This window comes from Typopeltis vanoorti, chromosome 13 (assembly GCF_054136105.1).
Source record: "Typopeltis vanoorti isolate ZY-2024b chromosome 13, IOZ_Tvanoo_1.0, whole genome shotgun sequence".
In the NCBI taxonomy this organism is placed as follows: domain Eukaryota; kingdom Metazoa; phylum Arthropoda; class Arachnida; order Uropygi; family Thelyphonidae; genus Typopeltis; species Typopeltis vanoorti.
Genome location: NC_143561.1, coordinates 123,552,117 through 123,579,409, shown reverse-complemented (window position 1 = coordinate 123,579,409; position 27,293 = coordinate 123,552,117). Strand labels below are relative to the sequence as shown.

Genomic DNA, 27,293 nt, shown 5'->3' with positions numbered 1-27,293 from the left:
GAGTTTACTGGTCACCTTTCTCTTTATATACCCTTCACAGCAATTTCTTCATCAGCAGTTCGTGCTTAATGATATTACACATCCATCTAACTGCCATCTGGTTAACCGTAGGTATAAAATTTAATATTGCGTCCTCTAAATGATCCTTAACTATATCCCATGCACTGCTACCATCATTATCTTGCAGTGTTGTTTTATGCCATGGCACAGATTTATGCTTCTTCCTAAGCTTATCATAATCACGGCTTTATCCCTTGTTGACAGAATAGTCCTCATGTTTTACAATCTCCCAAGTTAAGACTGCATGATCACTTTCACCAATCAGATGCAATGTGGTCACCTTGGTTATGGATAGCTTACCTCTTTTGATCCTATGACTAGTTCCAGTACTCTCCATCCCATCACATGCTGCCTTAAGTAATTATCTCTTAGTATGAGTATAAATTCTATTTCCTTCTTCCCATCCAATCTTTCTTCCTTCCAGTCTATATCTCCATAGTTGATGTCCCCCATAATAATCACTCGACCTGTACTCATTGTATAATTTGGCATTGCATGTCTTTCAGATCATTTGTGGAACTTCCTGGCCTATAGCAACAACCAACTATATTTTGTCTTATTGGTGCAGCCATTTGGAGAGACTATTGTTTTTTTGGGAAAGTGACTGTATCAGAGTAGGGAAACACTAGAATTGCATAGCTGGAATGTAGCGGGGTTAGCCTCGTGGGAGAATGGCTTGAGAAATGAGAGGGTATATACTATGGTACAGAGACAAATGAAGTATGAGGGGAATAATAATGTCTATAAGATTACTGGCAGTGGACTGGTTTTTCTGTGTACAAATGCTAGGAGCATTACAAATAAAGTGAACGAGTTAGTGGCATTGATTGACTTAGCCTCTCCAAAGGATGTTAGTATCAGTGAAACTTGATTAACTGAGGAAGATGTTCTAACAAGGATAGAAATTGTACGATATAGCATATTTTGGCAAAATAGGGAAGGTAAATGTGGAATTGGCTTTTGTTATTCATGATAAGGAATAAATTGTGCCCTTTCAGGGTGAATCGCAGTGGAAATAATAGCTATGAGCATATATGGGGTAAGATAGATATTTATAAGAAAAGATATTTATTGGGATGTTGCTACAGTCTGGGGAAATAAAACTGGTGATGAGCATGAAATGTTTAAGCAAATTAGTTTGTCAAGTGCAAAGCACATGATGGGGGGGGGGGCTGGCTTCAACTATCGTGATATAAACTGGGTAAAGGAGACAGCATGCATCAGTAAGAGAACTGAATTTTTGGATTTCTTGATGGACAGCCGTCTTAGGCAGTACTGGTGAAGGGAACACGAGGATCAAGAGTTTTGAATTTGGTAATTTCATCAGAGAATCAAATTGTGACTGAGATGTTATACTTTGATCCCATTGGTGAAAGTGACCATGTGGTCCTGACTTAGACCATGAATAAACATGTGGAGGTATCCAAACAGAAGAAATTTATGTAGAATTATAAGGAAGGCAACTGTCATAGACTTAGAAACTAGCTTGCAGAAGTGCAAGGGATGAATGAATATGAAGGAAGAGGGGTTGTTAGTGAATGGGAAATACAGGTAACCCTCATATAACGAGGATGTTAGGTTCCACAAAAATGCTGTGTCATATAAATCGTGTTATACGAGACTCAGATCACATAGAAAAAGTAGGGTTAGGTTCTGAAATCATTTTTTTTTTTAAGATTATATAAACAATGACATATCCAACAAAAATATATTTTTATTTAATTAAGATAATTCATGTAAGTTAAGAAAACATTATAAAATTATAAAAAATTAAAAATTGTACGTAAACTTCATTGCACATAAATGTTTTAGGCAAAATAAAATAAAGTGTATATTTTAATCGTTATCACTCTCTTCAAAACTAACATTTCGTAGGTGTTCTTTATTTACGAGTGGCCGGACGCCGTCATCACTTGAAATCTCTTGGACATCAGTAGTATAATTCTCATTGCATACTGCAGCTGGTTTAGTTATCAAGAAGTCAATAATAAGACCTTGCTTACCACTATGCTGCAATTTTTTATTAAGTTCATAATATGGAGCTAAACAAATATCCAATTGCCTTGTGAATTTTCTGGAGTGCTCCATTAAGAGATCATTATCCATAAAATAACTTTCTTTCCAAGTTCAATCCTTCTGCTAATTTCTTTAAACTGAATTCTTTAACAGATTCATCAGAATCTTTGGCAGAACTTTCCCTGCCATTTGGTTCGACGTCATCTATTAATTGTGCCAGTTCCTCCTCATTTAAATCTATTTCCCCATCAATTAATTCACTATTGAAGAGATTGGAGTACTTATGAAGAAGTTCGCAAAGGTTGAGTCTCACGTGCTGATCGAAACTGAATGTGTCTTCAGTCTTGTTCGGTTGTTACCTTGGCAGTTTACAGTGGGTGGGTTTATCCCTATTAACAAACGCGTAGATCGCAAAAGCGCTCTAAGTGGGCATTATATAAAAATATTTTTTTTTACATAAAAAAGCAGTACATGTTGTATGTAACTCATCAAACAATAAAGTGCTCAGCTTGAGATTAACACACTTATGATTTTTAATACGCTTTCCTGGCAGAAAATGAAGACAATTTTTAACAATAAATACTTTATACTGTAAACAATTGACGGACATGCACGATACGGGCAGACACAAATTTAACGAAGATAAAATTTGATTTTTAAGTTGCTCATTGAAAAATATATGTAAAGATAAAGGGTCACTATAGTTTGTTGACCGTCTTATATCGAAACCACGTTCAACAAGGGTTACTACAATTTGTAGACTGCGTTGTATAAGTACCTCGTTATACCTGTACAGGTATACCTTAAGGGTTACCTGTACTTAAATAAAATTGTTGACAGGCAAGATGACATGGCAGATTGTATTCTTCAGGTGAAGAAGATAAATCAATTTGGAATCAAATAAATGATGAGAAATAAAAGAGGAATTGCAGAAGAAAGAGATTATGGACATATAAAGAGAGAGGTGGAGAACAGTTGCCTGAGGAATATAGGACTCAGGCTAGGAAAATGAAAGTGCATACATTTTGGATGTGCTAAGTGTGTGGTGCACACCCATGGAATAGCAATATCACCAATTTATATTTGTTCATTTATCCTGTTAAACACTCCCCTAATTATTTCCTTCACGTGATTCCAAAAATTATATGCAGTATACTAATGCTTCACGAAGAAGACACTTTTCAACACATAAACATTGCATCACGTTTGCATTAATAGCCCAGGTGTGTGGTCACAAATACAGGCATCTTTGAACCCTTTGAACAGACATACACAGTGTATCAAATTCTTAGCATTCCAGTGGTTTTAAACCACCCAGAAGGTGTGAGCTGAGACAATAGTACCCAGAAATCAGTGGCTGTGATTGGTTGCTGTGTCATCCAATTCAGTTGAATATTGTCATTTGTAATGAATTGCCCTTTTTGTTGTCTGAGTTTCATCTGTTTTGCATGCGGGAATTGTGAACTGACGTGTTTAGGAAACCAATATAGACAAGTTTTTAATGTATAATTTTCTTTCCCATATTTACAACATGAAACAGTGTTGATCTACTGAATGTCCTGTGTTCTGCCAGAGCTGTTACAGATTGTATGATTATAATCGAAGGAGGTTGGAACTTGTGTATAAATAACTATAACGAGTTATTTCAGCCTTTCTTTGGTTCATTCCAGAAAAAATAATAATTTCCCAAGTGATTACTTTTTCTTATTTCTGTGCATATTCTTCCTCTTTCTCATTTGTCAGATGATGGGTTGAGTCCTCCATGTGCAACTCTTTGCCATCTGATTATTTGTCACCTGGCCATTTCCATCTTCTCTCTGAAGCTTGATAATTGTGACCTTTTCTTTAAAGACTGTAGCCAAGTTTCTTTTTGGGTTGTCCAAGTTTCTTTTCTCTTGGTTGTCTTCCTCCAATTATTCCATTCAAGACTATATTTGATAGTCTTTGAAAGGGCATTCTCTGGATATGTCCAAACCATCTTAATTGCTGTTTAAGAATTATAACTATCAGTGGCGCACCCAGAGGGGGGGGGGACAAGGGGCCCGGGCACCCCCCAAAGAAAAGAAAAAAACACTAGAAAAATTTCCAAAAATCTTTTCCTAATTAAAATTCATTTTTTTTTATTTATGTTGTGTGTACTTATGAATTAGTGATCACTGCAGATGCTCAGTTATAGGTCGTATGCGAGTGCAGTGTGTATTCGCAAAACGTCTACTCAACTCCCCCCCCCCCCAAAGGTTAAATCCTGAGTGCTCGGCCCCCTCCAAGATTAAATCCTGAGTGCGCCACTGATAACTATGATATCTTCACTATAGTTTAATTCATGTTTGACTTGCTCATTTGTTTTGTGTTCTGACCAATGAGTCTTATTTATTTTTCTTAAGCATTTCATTTCAAATGGGCTGATTTTCTGTATTTCTTTCTCATCGAGTGTCCAAGTCTTGGCATCATACGTCGCTATAATATATTGAGATGCTATTATTTTTCTATATGTTGTTTAATTTATTCATATTAGACCATCCTTTGTTAAGTCTGTATTTTACTGTTTCTGTGTTGTCAAGGTTGTGAGTAATGAGACTGCCAGATATCTAAATTGCTTTACTTGTTCAAGTACGTGATTTTCCATATTGAAATTTTTACCTCATCTCTAACTATTTTCATTATTTTAGTTTTGCTTAGATTGATTTTCATTCCAAAAGTTTTGCATTCTTCATTTAAAATTTTTATTGTTTTTTTTCCAATTGTTCTTTAGTTTCTGCAATAATAATAATATCATCTGCATATTTGACATGGTTGATATTCGTGCCATTTATTTGTAGACCTGGTTCTTCAGCTATGGATTTGCATGTTTCTTCAAAGTAGATAATAAATAAATTTGGTGAGAGTGGACAACCCTGCATGACTCGTTTTTCTACTTTGAATTTGTCTGTTTTTATTTTATTAAATTTGACAGTTACTTTAGTATCTGTATAGTAATTCATAATAAAGGTTTGTAGTTTTGGATCTAATGTTGTTGTTGTTGTTGTCGAGTCCATTGAAGAGCTTCTAGATATTACCATGGACCTGTAGAACTACTTTGGTGATCTGTTGAACTTTGATGGAGTAGAGCTTTTCTCTAGGGTTATTGTCAATTTTCTGTAGACTGGCAGCAATTGCTGGACAAGAATAAATATGGACAGGTGTTATTTCAACTCCTGGACAGTTTTTGCATGTTTCATAGCTCCTACTACCGTCTGGCTGAATTTTCGTTCCTTTAAAATGTTCCATCCTTAGTCTGGTGATGACTGTTTATTATTTCTCTATTTTCATTAATTTCACTGATTTCATTCTTCTTCTTGAGTTTGTTTTACCAACCTTATTTTGGCGACAGTGTTAGTATCAGTTAGTGATAGTGGGTGTAATTTTTTGAGATAATATCTTGTCTGTCTGCTTTCATTGCCTTCAATATTTACATGGGCAGGTATCTATTGCAGTGTGCAGTTCTTATTTTTGAAATTTAAGGTAGTTAGTAGTTGATGAATTTTCTGTGTGAGATTTGTTTTTCTATTTTTTAATCCTCAAGTGCAGATTTTGAGTCACTGTAGATGGTTATTCCTTCTGTAATGTTTATTACTGGCTTTGAGAGATAGAATTTGTATTGGATTTGCGAGAGAGAATTTGTACTGGATTTGAGAGAGAGAATTTGACGCTATTTTGCCAGCTGTGGTTTTGATTTGCATTTCCTCGCCTCCAGGTAGAGTTAGAAAATCCCTGAATCTCCTTGGTTGAGTGCTTCATCAGATGATCCATCAGTGTAGACAGTGACATGGTTTGGATTGTTTAAGTGATGTATAGTGTTAAGTCCTTTTCTTTTATTTTCTTGCTGTGAATCCTTTTTTGAACAAGATTCGAGGAGATTTAAATTTATCATTGTGTTTTTGGTAGAATAGTGGAAAAAAATGGCTCTTTGCTTATTTCAATGGATAGGCGCTCTAAGTCAATCTGTTTTGGATCTAATGTCATAGATTTTAAGATGTTTATCATTTTGTTCCTATCATTAGAATCAAGTGCTTGTTTGAAGTCAATAAAACTTCGGTATATAGGTAAGTTGTATGCCCAGTACTTTCAGCCAGGCCATTAATGGTAAAAATATTGTCTATAGTAGACCTTCCAGGTCTGAATCCAGCTTGATCTTCTCCTATTTCGCATTCATTAAAGTCTGGATTCTATTTTGAATAATGCATGTGAAGATTTTATAGCTATGACTTAGCAATGTTATGGGACTATAATTTTCACCTTCGTTTATCTCCCTTTTTGAGAACAAGTATTATGATGCTTATCTTCCAGTTATGTGGAATTTCACCAGTGTACAGTATTTGGTTAAAAAGTTCAAGCTGGAAATTGATGGCTACTGTGCCACCATATTAGGAAATTCATCATAACCAGGTGATTTTAGATAAATTCATTTGGTTTATTGCATTCAAAATTTCTTTTTTTATTATGGATGGTGCTTTTTCTCGTTGTCTCTTCGTTCATGTTTTTCCAGTCTTCTTCCCTCTGGAAAAGTATCTGGTAATATTCTTTCCAGATTTTTTTAATCTCTTGAATTGTTCTAGTTTCAATATTTTTATCTTTCATTGTTAATGATCTGTTTTGGGGTGCTTTTGTTAATTCTTTTATAAATTTATATATATTCTTGCTATCATTCTTTTTATTGGCCTCACACATTTTTGTTTTTCTTTAAACCAAGCATTTTTAGCAGAGCTGCACATTCTGTCTATTGCGTTTTTCAATCTTTCATAATGTTATTTATTTTCTTTTGTATTTTTTCTGTTCAGAGTATTTTTTGCAGCTCTTTTTTTCTTCTAAAGTTTCCAAAATTTCTGTTGTCATCCACTCATTATTTGCTCTAATGGTTGTACCAAGTGTTTGTCTTGCAACATTTACCATAACTGCTCTGCCCATTTTCCACGTATTTTCTATGTTGTCAATGGTTATTTTCTTTAAAATAACTCTCTTTCTATTATGTTTCTATAGCTGTTTTGTATAGTTATCTTTCAGTTTTGTTATGTTAATAATGTTGCTTTAAGGGTCTTTGGTTTGATATTTTTAAATTTCAACTTAATCTTTGCAGCTAGTAATTCATGATCAGAATCAAAATCTGCTTTCTCTTACATTTTGGATTGAGGATTTCCAGTCATTTTTGATCAGAACATAATCAATACAATTTTTAATCATACCATCTGGAGATGTCCATGTGTATTTGTGTGATGATCTATGGAAAAACATAGCGTTTGAAATGAATAGATTGTTATGTTTACAGAATTCCAGCAGTCTTTCTCCTCTTTCATGCATATTTTATGACTGTATTTAAAAATCGTATCAAAATTCAAATTATCTGTGTCTCACTCTAGTATTTGCTGATATATTTAAAAATCACTCTATATTTAAAATCTATAATTTTAAATATAGAAAGTATATTTAAAATTATATTAATTGAAAAATTAAAGTATTCAAAATTATCCTGCAATTAATTGCATTGGACAAATTAAGATAAGCGCCGATGTGCTGTGCACTTAAAACTTTCATACGTTGATAAAAATGCAATCACATGGTCAAATTGATGTGAATTTTATAGCATAGGTGGCCACATGACAGCACACCCGACCTAAATGGGCACGTGATGCTACTAGAAAGTGACTAGTATTGTAGGAGAGAAAAATTAGAATATAAGAGGTGACAGGCACTGCCATCCAAGGAGGATCTCTAGTTGTTGTTGTTTTTTTGCTATGTGGCAAGCAGGAGTAAAAATGATAGTAGATGGATTACCCTTTCTTGATGGAAATGGGAATCAAGTGACCAAAGCAGATGACAAAATTGAACTCTTTAATGATCACTTTATTAATTATTCATCCTAGCACAAGCTGTATTCCTAGAAGCATAATGAGAGATGAAGTGTTAGAAGTGAAGAGGATGTATTCTGAATACTAAGTATGCTAAATGTTAATAAAGCAAGAAGGCCTAAATTGAATTTCACCATGTATTTTACAGGAATGTGCCATGGAACTGATTGCAATGCCTGTTTAATGAAAGTCCAGCAATGTAATAAGTGGATGTATTCCGAATACTGAGTATAATAAATGTTAATAAGGCAGGGGCCATTGTTGTTAATAAGGTACTGGTGTAATATTTATTATTTTCTCTCCTAACGTCGTGGTTTAAGATCTTATTCTGACTTATTCCCTCATATACTTTCTTTAGCCTAATTTCAATAAAAGTTCTTTGCTCAATGCATCAAGTTAATATACTATAATTCCTGCGCAGTCTCAATATTTAATCTGGGCCGTTAAACTTTCTTAAGAGTAGTGCACATGGATTGAAGACAAAGGGATTGCCGTTGGATAGCACCAATTCCTTTGTGTCAGTGCTCGTGCCAGTTCCTTTTCAGATTCAGAGAAAATTTCTATTATACTGCGCCACCCTGAATCCTAGACTATTGAATAGTGAAAAATCAAGGAACTAGAACTCAGTTTAGTACTCCGTCTAATATCTCTTAAGCAGTGTCGTTAAATTCTAAATTCATCAAATAACTAAAATTCATTTCACAGTCATAGCCTCCCTTGTATTTTACCTCCTGCCTTGGTTCTAACTTAATGGGTGGTGCAATAGAAAGGAAATTAGGCAAGTCATCAATTAATACTAAAGAAAAACATTTAATTACAAAATCAGACAATTTATACTTTATGAACAAACTCTGACATAGAATTGCACTAACTTTAGGGAATGAGTATACTTGACTAAAATTTCTGATTTTCCCATAATATGTAAAAACATTATTTCAAGTAGGAAATTCTATCAAGGGTCAATTATCCATATTTCACATAATAATGCTAAAGATCATTCATATATCAATAACAAAATTATCTCAACAAGCTTCCACACAATTCCTTCATCCAGAACTTAAAGTTCCTCTACTTCCTTTAGCATAATCTCTAAAGTCCTTTCATTAATCGAAACATTATAAACCTAAAGTCCTTTTTATAATTATATAACAGATCAAAATTCTACATTACCAAAGGCTGGGGAATTATTCGAACTTCACATACATCTCGACAGAACCTCATTTTCTTGATCATTCTCTTAATTGATTTCATCTGCACTATTCGACTGATGGACTCGGACTAGACACATCTCCTCCAAAAGGTAAATCTGGCTTGCCGCTCTCAGGTCAACTGTCTTGGCATGGTGTATCGATCTCCGTGGTGATCGGGAGCTTTAATCTGCTGGGCTACTTGTTGACCGGCGAACTTGCCATAGACACTTCAGCATGCTCCAACGACCTCTATCTCGATGACCACTCCAATTCAAAGGGAAGAGGAAAAAAGCCACGAAGAAGCGCTGCTACGCTTTTTAAATCACGCACTCGATGTTTCCTCCCTACGTCATCCTGCTCTCTCCCTTTTCCCACGACACCTTACTTTTTCCAGCACCCAGTGCCACATAATCAACTCTCCCCTAGCATGCTTTACGGAGGGAATCCGCATGCATGTGTTTAGTTTCAGGCCATCACTATCTAATCCGATTATCTTTCTCCCGGCAGTACACAAGTATTTGCACAAAATCTACATCGTTTAACATTAGAAGATTTACAGTAATTATTTACAACATGTGCATAGACAAGTTTTACTTAAATTACTAATGTTGCTTATAAATTACAATTAGCTTTATTTCCTCTAATATACCAATATTGACCCCGGGAATGTTATTGCATGTTAAATCTGAATGAAACATAAATGGATTTAATTTCAGTTTCATTCAGAATTTAACACTGGGGCCTTTATGTCAATGATGTTGTCACAGAATTACAGGCAGATGTTCAGTTGTATGCAGATGATTTGAAGCTTTGGAAGGTTATTAGTAATAGTGCTGATGTTTAGGCTCTTAAAGAGGATCTGAATAGGACGGAAAGGTGAACAAACGAATGGGGATGTCAGTTTAATGCAACTAAATGTAAGGATTCACAGATAGAGTGCTTCATACTCACTTGGTGGGGTTATACTAGAAGAAGTGGATGAAGCAAGGGATCTCCTGGTGATTGTAAATGGAGATTTGAAATTCACAGGACATATTGCAAAGGGTTGTAAAGATATCTTCAGAGAATTGCTACAGTGTTGAGGAGGATATTGACCACAAGAAATAAAACTGTGGTGGTCCCATTGTATAAACTTCGATCAAAACCAAATCTGGATTTCTGTTCTCAGATCTAGTCACTGGCATTTGAAAGGGATGAAGGTGGATAACAAAAATGATACAAGGATGGTAGAATGTTGATTATGAGGACAGACTGAAGTCATGCAGACTGCAGAATTTGGTGGAGAGAAGATAAAGAGTAGATATGATTGAGACATTTAAGCTATTGAAAGGTTATGATCGTGTGATGATTATGATGGTTGATCAAGGGGAAGGAGCAATGGCAAGGGGCCATCCCTGGAAGTGGCAAAAGAGAGTGGTGAGTAAAGAAGGTAAAAAGTCAGTTTTTTTTTTGCATGGAAAGTGGTAGGAGCATGAAGTTCATTGCCTGAGAGGGTGGTGAACATGCAGACAGTGGATAAGTTTAAGAAGTAGTATGATAGACTTTGTGTTGACCCCCACCCCCCCTCCCCCATGGAGTCTTGTGACTCCAACGGAGGTCAGGAAAATAATAATATTAATATTTGAATTACTAAAAGGTGTAAATATGTGAAAACAAGAACCATGTGAGACTGATTGTCATGTACAAAAGACAGAAAGAATAGTAAATAGAAATACTTTGATTATAGGCAAATAAATTACTAATAACTTACAGCTATGGTATTGTGTGTGTGTCCAATAAGTCACTGAGGGACAGAATGAATTATGTGTTGGCGTATGATCTCTGCACATTCAGGTTTGCATTTGAAGAATGATGGGCATAATTTAAAAGAAAAACTTATGAAGAAAGGAGAAAAGATTTCTTCACAAAATTTAAATATCCACTTAATTTAAATAATTTGAATAATAATAGTGTCAATATACATTGGTAGCTTAGTAAATGACTATATGAACTGGGCATATCTATTGAACTAATGATGTTCATGACTTATTTTTAATGGTATTAACACCACCACACATTTTTATTAAAGAGATGTTTTATTAACTGCTTATATTTCTCTGATTTTCAACTCAGCATCATCAGTGCACAACACACTTGTACATGCAACAGTGAGTGAGTAAAACAATAGATAAAAGTTCTAAAGTCCTATTTTCTTGGTGCCCTCTAACAGAAAAAAAAAAAAAAAAAAAAAAAGTCAGCTATGCGGGAATTTTTATTAGGATAACACACTTCCAAATTTTTGGCAAATTAATGCAACCGTATTTGTTAAGGTTGGGAAAATTCTTCATAGTCATTGCTGACAAAAAATAATCTTTCAGATCTCTAACGACTCCTAAATAGCACATTCGTTTTCCTCCATCTAATCCTGTGTGAAGGAGTGTCCAAAGCATGGTCTGCCAGTCCTGACTTGCCATAGTAATAGTAGCAAATGTATTTTTCATGTTCTTCCAGGCAGATGTTAACTGATCTTCCTGTTTGGCCATAATAGGCCAAGTCACAGTCATAAGGAACTTCATACACTCTTGGGTGTATGAAGTTCTGTGCCATATGTTCTTAGCCAACGGCTATAATCCCTACAAAATAGATAAAATACTACATAGGCCCATTACTCTGCCCTCCCCTAATACACAAGAACACAACATGACCATTTCTATTCCTTATGTCAGAGGTACATTAGTAAAGATAGCCAAAGTTTTGATGAAACATGGCCTTCACACCACTTTCAAACCTCATGTCAAACTAGCAACTCTGATCTGCTCGCCTAAGGATAAACTTCACCCTTTTGCACACCCAAGAGTGTATGAAGTTCCTTGTGACTGTGACTTGGTCTATTATGGACAAACAGAAAGATCAGTTAACATCTGCCTGGAAGAACATGAAAAATACATTCACTACTATTACTATGGCAAGTCAGGACTGGGAGGCCACGTTTTGGACATTCCTTCACACAGGATTAGATGGAGGAAAACGAATGCACTATTTAGGAGTCGTTGCAGATCTGAAAGATTATTTTTTGAGTCAGCAATGACTTTGAAGAATTCTCCCAACCTTAACAAATATGGTTGCATTAATTTGCCAAAAATTTGGGAGACTGTTATCCTTAGAGAAATTCCCGCATAGCTGTTTTTTTTTTTTTTTTTTTTTTTTTTTTTTTCTCCTCCTGTTAGAGGGCACCAAGAAAATAGGACTTTAGAACTTGTGTCTATTGTTTCATTCACTCACTGTCGCATGTACAAGTGTGTTATGCTCTGATGATGCTGAGTTGAAATTCAGTGAAATATAAGCAGTTAATAAAACATCTCTTGGATAAAATTGTGTGGTGTTGTTAATACCGTTAAAAATAAGTCATGAATAACCATCATCACCTAAGCTTATCTTATTAAATAATTTAAGGAATTTATAACGTACACAGGATATAAATTAAATTAAACTTTAAACTATATTTCCAATATTTCAACAATGTCACCTTGCTATCTTCACAGGAACTTAAAATAAAGACACTTGCACGCAGGCACTACACACAGTAAATGAGGATGAAGCAGGAAGCTATTGTTTCTCCTAAAAGTCCTGATGGTGCCCCCTAGAGGGTTATGTAGATATTCTTGGCCATTGGGCCGAAGGTCTTCTGATGTAAGTCTCCCAAATTTGGGGCAGTCTCATGCACCCAAATTTGTTGAGGTGTGGACTGTTTCTTAGGGCTGAGAAAGAAACACTTAGGCTGATTCCATGAATAGCCTTTCAAATTTGAATTTACTATGGTGTATTACTGTGGCTTTCTTCCACCGTATTCTGTTGCGTATATCCAGACATGGTCTGCAAGACCAGAGTGGCTGTACTGGTGAAACCGGATGTAGTCCTTGTGTTCTGAAATTCTAAGCAGTTAATAAAACATCTCTTGGATAAAATTGTGTGGTGTTGTTAATACCGTTAAAAATAAGTCATGAATAACCATCAACACCTAAGCTTATCTTATTAAATAATTTAAGGAATTTATAACGTACACAGGATATAAATTAAATTAAACTTTAAACTATATTTCCAATTCCAATATTTTGGCAACGTCACATTGCGATCTTCACAGGAACTTAAAATAAAGACACTTGCCTTTCAAATAGCCTTTCAAATTTGAATTTACTACGATGTATTACCGTGGCTTTCTTCCACCGTATTCTGTTGCATGTATCCAGAGCATCATCTGCAAGACCAGAGTGGCTGTACTGGTGAAACCGGATGTAGTCCTTGTGTTCTGAAATTCTGATATGTCCTGCCTGTCCTGCCTGTTTGGCCAAAGTAGGACAGCTTACAGCTGCAAGGGACCTGGTAAACACTAGGTAAGTCTAGGGGAAGTGGTTGGTCTTTAGTGGAGCTGATAAGGGACGCCAATTTTCTATATGGTGTGTAACACGAGGTCAAGTTATGTTTTTTTATGATTTTGGTAATTTTTTCCGAGGTGCCTTGGATGTAGGGAATGGTAATGGATTTAGAGTAATCCTTGTTGTGAAGCGGTGGTGGTGGTGGTGGGGGGGGGGTTGTGGTTTACTGGTTTCAATATTTTTGGATTTTTTTGTTGGGAGGACAGCCATTGGCTGAGGATGTGGTTTAGTGTTATGGTTAGGGCATTGTCATTTTAACAGATAAGTTTAGCTCTGTTGTGTAGTGTCTTAATATAGATTAAAAGTAAATCTAGATTAAAGTTTAATTTAATTTATATCCTGTGTATGTTGTAAATTTCTTAAATTATTTAATAAGCATGTTTAACCAATGTCTAAGCCTTTCTACGAGAATTACTAAGCTTATCTGTTAGATTGAACTAATGATGTGATCAGATTATTCATTTAAGTGCATGAATTATGTTCATTAATGGAGTGCTGTGCAGTTTCTTATGCTTGTCATGTGTATTTATTTCTATTTATAGTTGTTTTTATTTCACTTTTTTTTTTAAAGAAGAATTATTTTTTCTTTTGTCTAGTAATAAACCCGAGATACATTAATATTTCAAGATCACTAGATACAGACCTTTTCTTGTAAAACACAGAAGGATTCAATTTTCTTATAAAAGATAGGATTCATTTTTATTTGCAGGGATAAATGGTACTAAATTCACTTCTTTGCAAAGACAAAAGACAAATGAAAATTTCCCTATATAGTGAAAAACAGTCCTCCTACAGCATAGATAGTAAACAAAATATAACAGAACTTTTATTATATTACTAAACATAGTACAGAGACAATTAGTCTACACTGTATTTGGTGACAATTAGAATATTTAATGCAATTGGAAACATGGGAATGAAAACAACTCTGTACACTGAAAAAACACCTTGCTTCCCATAGTTACTATGGAAAGCAATTGCTTTTACCTTGCATGTATGCAAGCAAAACAGGTAAGTTTTTATTGTAGTGCTAAATACATATACGAGGGTGGTTCCATAAGTTTCCTGCCTGATAACTTTTGGAGGTGATAGAAAGAAAACAACTGTGTCACTTTTTAACATGATCTCCCTTTTCACATCTTTGAATTAATATTTCTATACTTTTTAAAAAATATTCTGTACTTTTGTCTGCAAAATGGCCTAAAACTGCATCTTTCACCTCATTGTCATCTGCAAATTTTGGGAAGATGTAGTGGTCACTGGGTGCAAGATCTGGGCTGTAGGATGAGTGTTCAATCTTTTGGAAGCCACAGGCCTTCACTGCAGCCTTTGCAACAATATCTGTATGGACTGGAGCATTATCGTGAAGCAGGTAAATACTATGACTCAGCATCACAAACTGCCTGGAAAAGGCAGTTTGTGCAGGAGTTTATATTCTGCATAATATTCTGCTTTCACAGTGGCATTCCTTTCCTTGAAGTCCATCAAGAGAATTCCCACTATCCCAAAAGATTGTTGCCATGATCTTCTTTGTGGACTGAGGGACTTTGACTTTTCTCAGCAGTGCTTTTCCTGGTTTGTGCCACTCCATGGATTCCCTTTTCGAAAGAGGATCATAATAAAGGACCATGGTTTCATCCCTGTGACAATGGATTCTCTTGCGGAAACAGGTCATACGATGCTCCTTCTGAATTGAAGAGAGAAGTTGGGACACCTTGCACTGACCTTCATCATGTGAAGCTTCTTGTGAATGATGTGAAAGACAATTGTTATAGAAAGCTCCAACCTTGCTGAGATTTCTTTAAGCTTCAGCTGTCTATCATTGAGCAGTTCCTCCTCAACAAGCGAGACATTTTCCTCAGTCATCACTTCCACAGTCTGACCATCACAAGGATCATCTTCGATGCTGTCTCTCTCTCTCTCTTCCTAGGCGAAACTGTTTAGCCCATTCCTTCATGGTGAAATGTGAAGTAGAATCTTCTCCATAAACACCATCCACTTGGAGAAAGCCTTCTCTGGTGAAAAACTTTATTACAGTGTGGTACTCAGTTTCTAACATTGCAGCCACTTAGCATGCCACATGTTAGTCAAACAAGTGCTTCCAACTGAATTATGTAGGTAGAGAGTTGAAACTGGTACACTGACCTCCCCATAGATAATACTGTCTGTTACATATGCCATTTTAAAATTGGCATAAATTTTGTATGTCAAGCTGGAAACTTTTGGAACCTACCTCATATATATATATATATATATATATATATCAGTGGCATCATGTGCCCATTTCGGTTGAGTGTGCTGTTGCGTGGCTTATGCAACCCATGCTACAAAATTCATGCAATTTGATCATATGATTGCATTTTTATTGATGTACGAAAGTTTTAAGAGTGCATATTGCATCAGTGCTGCTCTAACTTGGTCTAATGCAGTTAATTATAGGATAACTTTGAATACTTTAATTTACCAATTAGTTGTAACCAAATCTGTGTAGAGTGAGGGACAATGTGTTTGTTTTAAGATATATTAAAAACAATAATGAAGGAGAATGCTATATTTGGTTGGTATATTTGAATTACTCAAAGGTGTAAATATAATAGTAAATTTGGAGGAGGAGGATGAGACATACCTCTTTGGCTACAATCATACAATATGCAAAAGCTCTGACAGAAAATGGGGCATTCATTAGATTGTCAACAGCATTTCCCATTGTAAATATGGACAAAAAAGTTATAATTTATAGAAAATTATATATTAAAAACTTGTCTATAACAGTGTCCTAAACATGTCAGTTTGCACTTCACACATGCAAAACAGATGAAACTCAGGAAACAAAAACAGCAACTTATAACAAATGATAAAGTTCATTTCAGTGTTAAGTTTTGAAAGGATATAAAAGATAAATCACTTGCTAATTTAATCAAGTATATATATTCTTTGAATCAACAATGTTCTTCCAATGTTGTGAAAGCTTCATAATGCCATTTCTATAGAATTCAGGAGGTTTGGAGGCAAAGAAGTTGCATAGGCTCGATTTCAATGTCTATAATGTATCATATTGTTTTTCATTAATGAAATGCCAAACTTCGAAATAAGTAGTAATCTGACGGTGCAAGATTAGGAGAATATGGTGGATGTGGAAGCTTTTCCCAGCCAACTTCCTCAATCTTGGTATGGGTGATTCTTGCACTATAAGAGTGTGCACTATCATGGTGAAAAACAATATCCTTTCAAATGACCAGAGAACATCTCTTTTCTTTCAGTTTTGCATTCAGTCGATTGAGTTGTTCACAGTATACTTCAGTTGTGATTGTTTTGTTTTGTAGTAAAAGTTCAAAGTGTATAATACTAGCCATATCTCACCAAACACTTAACAAAACCTTCTGAGGGCAAAGGGCTTGTTTTGGTTGAGGTTTAGCCTCTTCCCCCTGAATGAGCCCACTGCCTTCGGTGCTTAACATTCTTGTAAAGTATCCACTTTTAATTACCAGTGACTACACGACTCAAAAACAGAGATTAAACCTCTTGGGGAATGAAGAGCAGTGCAGACGTTGACACGCCCTCTTTGATTGTTGTTCATCAGGAACCCACTTGCCAAGCTTAAACACTATTCCAAGCAACTTAGCTTAAGTTGCTTTTTAATGAAAAAATGTGAAAAATTGCATCTTATTTTTATTTGTATGTTAGAGTCAGTGGCATGTAATGGCCAGTTAACTTGGCTTCTTTGATAACTGATTAATTCTCTAATAACAGTTGGTTACCTATCTGCATAGTGTATTATGGCTTTTAGTTGCTTGTGTTCTTGTGGCTAGTTTGCCTGTTTTGCTTAATGGAAAAAACCCAAACTCCTAGAGAAAAAGCTCTGCCACCTCTAGTTGGGACTACTAGCTAACTCACCTTCATTTGAAAAGCCTGATAAAAGTTCATATCCTAGACAGAATTCAGACCCAAGTCTTTCCAACCAAAGGGCATTGTCAAAGCTGACTGAGCTACAAGGGTTCACTGTATTTGCTATACATCTAATACTTTATTACTAAAATGCTGTTGTTTCCCTTCTAGGAATTGAGGCTGATAACATTTTACCAAATGCTGCTGATATATGTGCATCCTTTCAACTTGCTATAACAAGACATCTTGCAAAAAGACTGCAGCGTGCATTAGAATATTGTAGAATAGCTGAGTTACTTCCTCACCAGAACAGAGTAACAGTATTTGCAGGTGGTTGTGCATCTAACAATTATATTAAAAATGCTCTTGCTTATATATGTGAGAAGATGGAATCTAAATTTGTATGTCCTGCACCAAAACTCTGTACTGATAATGGTATAATGGTTGCATGGTAAGTTAATTTCTCTTCTTTTATATAACTCATATTGTCATGTTATGGTATTTATTGTATTTTCAATAATTTTCAAATGTAAAATAAACCCTCTAATGCCTTTTATTCCACAATGGAGTAGGTGGAGTGTCTTTCACCTTAACTAATTTTTTTGAAGACATGTGAGCAAGAAAGACCTAGAAAAAGTTTCTTAAGTTTGCAATTAGAGTTCAAACGTATAATGGTCTTTCTTCTAGTGGCCCAGTGCTATGGATGCAAATGTCATAGCCTTATCCATAGCCCTGTAGAATTATCAGATATTTATTGAAAATTTCTTTTAAATAAACAGGATATTTTCAAAAAAATTCCAGTAATTTTTAGTTTATTTTCAACATTTTTGGATTACTGCATACTATAAGTTTATAGCACACAGTAATTCATAGTTTTAGAAACCTTTGGACTTAGTGTGAGGGCTTACTGGAATTGCACTTCCTTCAAAATATGACTGTTCATGGGTTTCATTAACACAACAACCTAATTAAAAGATTTTTTTAAAAAAGTATTAAATAACCTGGGAGCCAAAGAGATAGTATGCAGTCTCAAGGGTACACATCTTGCTGACAGATGTGTATTATTAAAACTCAGGAAATATCATTTATTCCTACCAAGTCTGATGCATGTATATCCTCAACTTGGCTCCTGGGCAATGTTTTGATGACTAAGTTATGCAAACGAGTCATCAACACTTTCAAATTGAGACCAGTCAGTTAAAGGAGACAAACCTAACAGAAAACATTGGTCCTCCAGGATTTCTAGGGGTTGAGTGAATTGGAAAAAATGGAAAAAATCACCTTGTCACGAAATCTGAGGAAACATTATTGATGGACCTAGATGATAACAAAATGGCAAATGCTTTAAGGATTTGAGAATTGGATCATGGAACATACTTTCTCTTTACCAGTCTGGAGTCCTAAGAATGTTACTGGAGCAGTTGAATAAATACAACTTGCATCTATCCATCTGTCTGTACAACTTAATTAATATTATTATATATTAATATATATATATCAGCTTTTATATATTATAGGGCATATACCCGATTGTTTTGGCAGTTAAATGACTTTTCAGTGGTGAAAATATTCTCATCTGTGAAAAGAGGATATCTCTGTGTTGGGTTTTTGCAATATCACTGGAGAAGTGCATTTCATCACTTTCTGTTGCATAAGTTGTGGCATTAGTAAGTGTCCAGTAGAACAACGATAGATTGTCACCCCCAGATCATCAGTTAGTACACATGACATCATTTTCTAAAAAATGTTCATCTCTCATGACATTATTACTACTTTCTCACAGGATTATGGAAGAGGTGTGCTTTCACAGTCCTCACAAGCTGTTGTGTCCTAATGCAGTGTGGTCACCCTGTTCTTGGTGGTCAGATATATCTTCCGTATCATTATAATGATTTATAGTCCGATACACAAACATCCTACTTATCCTGGGTATTTTTAGCATGAAAATGACAGGCAGCTGCATTCCAACCTTGTGAGGTGCTATTACAGCTACAATCTTCCATTGCATGTTAACCCATACAGCTAGACAATTCTTGCTCTACTGATAAATAAGCAAATGCTGCCTGCACACAGTGCCACTAACGGAACCAGGCTCATGCAATTTTTTATGCAGTGTGTGTGCACGGAAGTTGTAACAGTATTTATGGCAAGACTGTGTACATGACACCTCAAAGAAATCCAAGGACTCATCTTGAGAGGATACTCTACCTCACTTCACATAATCACAATCTCTCCTATTTAATCCCCAACAACATATAACACCATTTACTGCCCCCTGCCATCACTAATATTTTTGTTTGTAAATTGCATGTATTCTCGCGGGATGAAAAATCCAAGTTTCATGGGAGAAACAAGCCTGTTTTATATAAAAATAACCCTCAATAATTTTATAAAATTATTTATGACTCATCATCATCATCAGTTGCCTGATATGTATCCTCAAGGGTGTTCAGGCTACTATAACAGCATTATACGATTAAGCTTATATTATTACTAATCTCCTATCAACTGACCTCCAAATTAGTCTATTACTTGTCAGTACTCCGTTATCATAGTTGACCTTTTGGTCTTTAAGACACTTTGACTGAATCAATCCATCCAGATCATGGTCTTCCTTTGGATCTTTTTCCCTTGGCATCAAACACCTGTTTTGCTAACTTTTCTTCTTACATTCTGTTCAAGTGACCATATCACCTTAGATTATCCTTGCTTACGCATTCTTAAATGAAAATGATGCTGAGTTCCTTCATAATGTCTTCATTTTTAATGATTCTGTCACTGATGCAATCTGTTCACTCTCCTGATTTTTTTTTTTTTTTTAATATCAGAAATCTCATACTGTAGTCTCTAAACTTTGATCAAGTGTCTTATTTCTAGTCCAATTCTCAGATCGATAACTTAAAACTGGTTTGAATATTGTCTTGTATACTGCTAATTCAGTGTTTTGGTTAATTTCTCTCTTATTCCAATCAGTTTATTCAACTGGGTCCACACTTGCTTGTTCTCTTGTCTATTTTGTTGTATATTACTTGCCATCTTCACTAACAATTGTGCCTAAACAGCTGAAATATTATGCTCGTTCTATAGGATCTCCATTCAGAATGCAGCTGAACTTTTCTATGCTCCTGCCTATTTTCATAGTTTTGGTCTTTTTATTGCTGATTTTCATGACAAATTTGTTACAGCTGTTATCCATTTTAGTTAGAGTATCCTTGAGACTTGTACTGGATTTATTTAGGAGTACATGATATGTATAAAGCAAAGAGATAAGTTTGATATCTCTAATTCCAATATCAGGTTTAATGCCACTTTCTTTCATAATGTGATCTATATAGATGATGAATAAAAGTGAAGATATAACCTTTTCAGATCTACTAAACCTTAACTACTGATCTTTGTTGATGTTTTATGATTTCTTAACTATTTATGGTAATGTGAAAGTCTGATCTTGACAATTTCTATTTGGCCAGATACCAACATAACTTTCTTCAAGTTTGTCTTCTACAATATATTTCTCAGCCTCTTTTCAAATCTGTTTACATAAATCTTACCTTAAATAGTCATTAAAGAAATTCCTCTGTAACTCTCATTCAGCTCTATTCCCTGTTTTATAGATAGAAACTATGAGAGCTCTACTCAGTCATCTAAAATTCAACCTTCTGACCAGGCTCTCTGAGTGCAGTAGGAAGGTGACAGAAGCAGAAGAAATAATTGTTACTAAGTGATCTGCAAGGGTGTATATTACTTGCCATCTTCACTAGCAATTGTGCCTAAACAGCTGAAATATTAGACTTGTTCTATAGGATCTCCATTCAGAATGCAGCTGAAGTTTTCTATGCTCCTGCCTATACACACCTTTGCAGTTGCTAATGCGACAGTTAAGAAGCAGAGGTGCTCAGTATATTGAATGCAGCAGTGAGGGCAGGATGACATATCTGCCTGTGTGTTACAAGGAATGTGCAAGAAAACTGGCAGTGCCTCTGATATTGAAGAAAAAAAAACTTTTATTCTTCAATATGTGAGCATTTCTGACAAATATATTCTATTCCACATTTCACTTTTTTGATGCCCTTTCCACATTTCACTTTTTTGATGGCTTTTTCTACCCCCAGTATTGATATGTAATCCTGTTTGCATGCCTTTTGACAGTTTTCTACTATTGTTCTTTCACTGCTTGTTTTGTTTAACAGTCTTTCAAAGTAATCTCTGTGTACCATGACTTACAAATCCATGCCCTCATCAATTTCCCACAATCTATTTCCATCTAGCCACTAGCCAAATTATGAGGACAGTGCAACACATTCTGGCAGTGATGTGGAGGAGGCTGACTTATAGAAGTAAGGAGATTATTTTTACATTGTATGAGGCTTGGTCTTGAACCACTTTGCATAGATTTGGTCACCTGGTTTTTAAAAGAATGAGGGGATGCAGTTGACTAAGTGATTTTTGGTCTCTGGAATATTGAGTATGAAGAAAGGTTAAAAAAAATACAATTTGTAGAATTCAGTTTAGTGGATAGGAGGAAGCAGATGTGTCGGGGGGGGGATGTGGTAGAGACATAAATTGGTAATTTATCGCAATAATGTTGAAGTAGTTTTTCCTAATGTGATGGCAGATGGGGAACGAACAAGAGTTCATCCCTGGAAGCTGTATAAGGAGGGTGTGAGCAAGGGAAGCAGGTTTTTTTGCATAAAGAGTGGCGAGTGATTGCAATGCATTGCCTTGGTGACTGCGGAGAATGTGAGTTTATTTAAGGCACAGTATGATGAGTTGTGTGCAGGCCTGGCTGGTGGCATGTGCAAAGTGTGCATGAGATAAGAGTTTAAACGAACAACCATTATAGAATGGTACATATAATTATGAATGTACGTCGTCTTCTGTTCAGGCCCCTTCAGATCTTTCCGGAAACAAACAAATAAATTCTGAAATTGTTCCGGATCTGATTATATCACTGTAATTTTTGATTAAAATTTACGAAAATATACCTAAAATAGTTCTTTATTTTTTGATGTATCATAATTCAACTTATGATTAATTGTTGAGTTCTGTGTAAAAAAAAATTTGTATAAGTAGGACTAATCTGTAGGTAACATTATACTGTAAAGCAGTTTTCATTTCCTGTTCGTTTTATTCACACTTTATTCAAAAAAAACATTTTTGGAAAGGTGCCGAACATTAATCGCACATACAAGAAAAATACTAGGCACCGGCGCTGGCTGTGTGTATCACAGAGGGACCTCCCACAATGGGTCTTTGACTCATTGTAGGAGCTATTGTTGTTTAACATGATGATGATGATAACAATCAGATGTTAGGATGAGGGTTCAGTGTCCAGTTAATTATTAAAAACTGTAAATGTTTGATATCAGAGCAATAGATTTTTGAACTTTTCTGTGTTGGTTATGGGTTTATTATTCAGATAATTAGTAATCACAGTAAATAACTCATGTTGGAGCAATTGGATTTTGTGTGTTTTGAAAAGATATCACTGATCTCATTTATCTCTGACATAATCTCATATAACTCTCCAGACTTCTGTGAGTGGTCATGGTGATAGAACTGGATCTACATTAAGATGTCACTGTTTCAGTGAACAGATAACAGATGCTTGTTTAGTGTGGTCTAATGGCAGTAAGAACCTTTCTATCTGTTTTGCTGATTTTCTAGGATGAATATTCACTTTCTTTGTATAAATATGGAAAATAGGGATGTGGAAGGGAGAATTCAGATAATTCACTCACCATCACACTGTTTTCTTCCTCCAAATAGTTCCCACATTTAAAGATTATCAACTAATCTGGTACAGGATATCCTTCAGTGACTTTCTCCCACTTCCTACCATTGGAACACTACATTATTCCTGGTATATTTATTACTAACTGCATTATTCATTTTAATTCAACTGTTGCTACTGACTACATACAAATAAATATGATATTGTATTTGCCTCTGTCATTGCATTCATATGAAAGTTTAACTTTTGTGTGTGAGAATTATCACACACAGTCATCCTTTTCCAGTAAAATTCTAATTTTTTGTAACTGATGAGCTAATTAAAAAGTCATATACAAGGTGCTTGATTGAGGTCATTTTTTAATTTTGGTTTTACTGCTCTCATCAATCAAAATCAGTATTAATCTTTTCTTGGCTTAATAGCTGAATTAGTATGATTCCAGAAAATCCTCCTGATCTTCGAAATAATTCCAGGTTTAATTCCTTCATTCTTACTAAAATAAAATATTAAAATTAATATAAATACAAATTAGAAATTAATATAAATTAATTCTTCTTTATGCAGTATTTTAGCAAAGTTGAACACTTTATGGAACGCAGAATGCTTGCTTTGTTATGGGTTGATTATTTTATTTTGTTATTTTATTTTACTTTATTTTTGATTCTGGTCACATGTCTTTTGGATCCTGAACACTTTCATCGTAACTACAATAGTTTACCATAAAAGAGGAAGAATTGCTATTTTTCCTCTAGAGTGGGAAACAGCAATTCTTACTTTTCTTAATAAAGTCGACTCTTGATAAGGCAAACTCAGAGGGCCCATATAAGAACAGTTTGTTATAGTGAATTTCTTTTAGATATCATTATGCTGGACCTTTGATGGAAACTTTTCAGTAATTTGTTACGAGTAAATTTGTACAGTGCAAACACTGTTATAAATGTATCTGAGAGTCAATTGTAATCATTTTAATCTTATCTTAATAACTTACTCTAACTTTCAGAGGATTTCTGTTTCTTCAACAGAATCCCTATGCACATATCCAATCTCTCTCTCTCTCTGAGACCAGGACATGGGATCAAGGCCATTTTTACTACAGAAGTAGTTCTACATAGAGGAACCCATCGTGCAGTAGAAACAACCTTTATAAAAATGAATGTATCAAAAAAAAAAACAAAAAAAACTACATCTTATATTAAACATGAGAAATAACATTATTATTGTTTTTATTATTAACATCTGACCTCCATGGAGTGAGAGACTCATCATGGGAGGTACATGCCATTGCACACAATGCTCATCCAACATGCTTTAAACTAATTCAATGTGTCTACATTCACAACACACTCAGTCAATGCATTCCACTCACCAACCATTCTCCATGCATTGAACCTTCTCCTCACTATTCTGCTCACACCCTCCTTATACAGTTTCCAGTGATGGCCTCTTGTTCTACTCCTCTCTCCCATTCTATGAAAAATCGCTTTCATGTCAACTTGATAACAACCTCTGACTAGCTTATATGTCTTAATCATACCCCCCCCCCCTCCCTCCTATTCACGAGGCTTTGTGACTTGCATTCTCTCAATCTGTCCTTGTACTCCACATTCCAAAGCTGACCACCTTTGTCAATCTTTTGTGGACCCTTTCCAACATATCCTCATCACCATGAAACCTGGTGATCAAAATCCGTGCACAGTAATCCAAATGAGACCTGATCAATGCCTTATAGTGGCATCACAACCTCTCTATTTCTGCATGTCAGGGTCCTCTGCATGATTGCCATTATCCAATGTGACGTCTTCACAACTTGTGCAATGTGGCTCCTGAATTTCAGGTTCATGTCCACTATCACTCCTAGATCCCTCATCTCCTCTATTTCCTTTAAAGTTTTCTCACCAAGTGTATACTTCGCATCTCTCATAGAGTGAGTTTTAGACAACCCTCATTGTTAAGTAGGAGTGTGATCAGCACTGAATTGAGACGTAATTTTTTTCCTTGGCAAGTTGCGAATTGAGTGGAACACATTAATTGAGAAAGTGGTGAATGCACCGACAGCAAATGAATTTAAGGAGAGATATGATATCAGGCATTGTTTCCATGACACATTCTAAAGCTCTGGGGAATTATCCAGTTAATAATATTTGGTTGTGGTTGTTTTGAATTACAGCTGAAGCAACCAAGGCTATGAGATCAGTGCCCTATGTCTGTAAATTACATGTGTTCTTCTGCTGGTTTGCTTGTTTTGTGAGATAAAAAATCCAAGTTTCCAGGAGGGAAAATCCTGCCAACTGGAGACAGGCTAACTTACCTTCTAATTGGGATGCCCTCACTATAGACTGTATGGTATCATAAATAATGATTATGATATTGTTTTGATAGTAATAATTAAAATATATATTGTTGTTGTTGTTTTTAAATAAGCATTTTTCCTCCCAAGGAATGGAGTAGAAAAATTAAGAGCTAACAGTGGAGTCACATATGATGCAGACAGTTTGCATGTTGAACACAAGTAAGATTTTGTTTTATTAAATATATATATATTCTTTTTTTTCCCTTTTGCATTCAGAAATTAGTGTAGTTTTGTAAAGACCTCTTTTTAAATCATGATAATCTAACAACTTTCAGTAAATTATACAGTACTTTGGATTTAATTAATGGAATGCACCCTATCTGTTTTTTAAGGCAATAATCATCTATTAATGAAGTGGAGTTTAATTGATATTTGTATATATATTATATGATGATGAACAGCCTATTTTTCAACCCGCTGCAGGGTGAAGGCCTCTCCCATTGTGGGAGGTTTTGGATCTACTACTCCCATGGTGACCTAGTCCATAATGGGAGAGTGTATCTATACTTGGGTGAATGAATGAAGGTGGAAGACAATCACAAACATCCATGCCTATGCAGAGTTCGAGCCTGCAGCCTCTTGGCTGGAGAGCAGATACACTAGCCACTCAGCCAACCAGGCCGGCTATATATTATATATTGTTTATAATAATATATATTATTATGAAAATATAACACACACACACACTAGGGGGGCTCCCCCCCCTGAGTTCCAGGCTGGTAAGCCAGTTCTTCAATTCTGATGACTCGAGACATGAGACAACAATGTGTTTGTCTCATGAAGTCCATATGTACAGTCTTCTTTTATGTTGTTGGAAGCAAGTGTTTACAGTAAAACAACTGTTCTCAACACAAAACTCCAACATCCTTTCTCCTGCTTCATTCCTCTGTCCTAAACCAAATTTTCCAGTGATGCCTCATTCTTCTTTTTCACCAAACTTTTGCATTCCAATCACCTAATGTCAAGAGAAAATCTGTTTTATTAATGCTGCACACTTCTTGTCGCAAGCTGCTGCTGTAAAATTCTTCTATCTCATCTTCACTTGAATCTGTAGCGGGTACATATGCCTGTTTGAGTGTAACATTCACTGGGTATGTTTTTATTCTGATAAGAATTATTGAATACTGGATTGTAACCCAAAATGTATTTTCTGTATTCTCTTCTAACTATGAATGCTACTCCATTTTGACTTTGTACAGTCTCCCTAATAGTGAGGTCATCCTTCTTGGAAACTTCAACATCCACAACTCAACTTGGCTTCCCTTCTTCAGTTTCACTGATCAAGCAGTCAAGGATGATGAGATGGTTGCCATTAGCAATGACCTATTACAGATGATTAATTGCTTTACCAGAATACCTGACTCTCTCTCTCTCTCTCGGATCTCCTCATGTCTGAGGACTCATGACCTTCCTGATGATGCTTTGCCATTTCTTTCTTCCTTCCCTGTGCTTCTCTTAATGCTTGTTCTAGTTTAAGTCCAGTGATTCTTGATATTTGTCAATCCACCTGTTGGAGAGTTTTCCTCTTTTCCTTTTCCCACATGTTTACCCTGGTTGATTATTTTTTTCCAGGCAGTTGCCTTCTCTTCTACATATGTGTCCAAAATATTGCACTATTCTCTTGTCAGTTATGTTTATCAGTCTTTTTGTGGATATTCAGTTCGTCTGGGATACTTTTATTTGTTCGTTTTTCTGTTGAAGATACTCTTAACAATCTTCTCCAGCATCAAAGCTCGAATGCCTCAATTCTTCTTCTGTCATCTT

At 35.4% G+C, this 27,293-nt stretch overlaps 1 protein-coding gene across 3 annotated transcripts in view; it reads left to right on the top strand.

Annotated features, from left to right (window-relative positions):
* Positions 1 to 27,293, top strand: part of Tcs4 (Threonyl-carbamoyl synthesis 4) — a 217,885-nt gene that overhangs the window by 94,636 nt on the left and 95,956 nt on the right. For all 3 annotated transcript variants that reach the window (XR_016549260.1, XR_016549259.1, XM_090402940.1), the window contains exons 6-7: positions 17,617 to 17,896; positions 25,617 to 25,688. Coding sequence is in view for 1 of the 3 variants with exons in the window: in XM_090402940.1 (XP_090259066.1) it covers positions 17,617 to 17,896; positions 25,617 to 25,688 (352 nt within the window). In the remaining 2 variants the exon portion in view is untranslated. The remainder of the gene's footprint in view (positions 1 to 17,616; positions 17,897 to 25,616; positions 25,689 to 27,293) is intronic.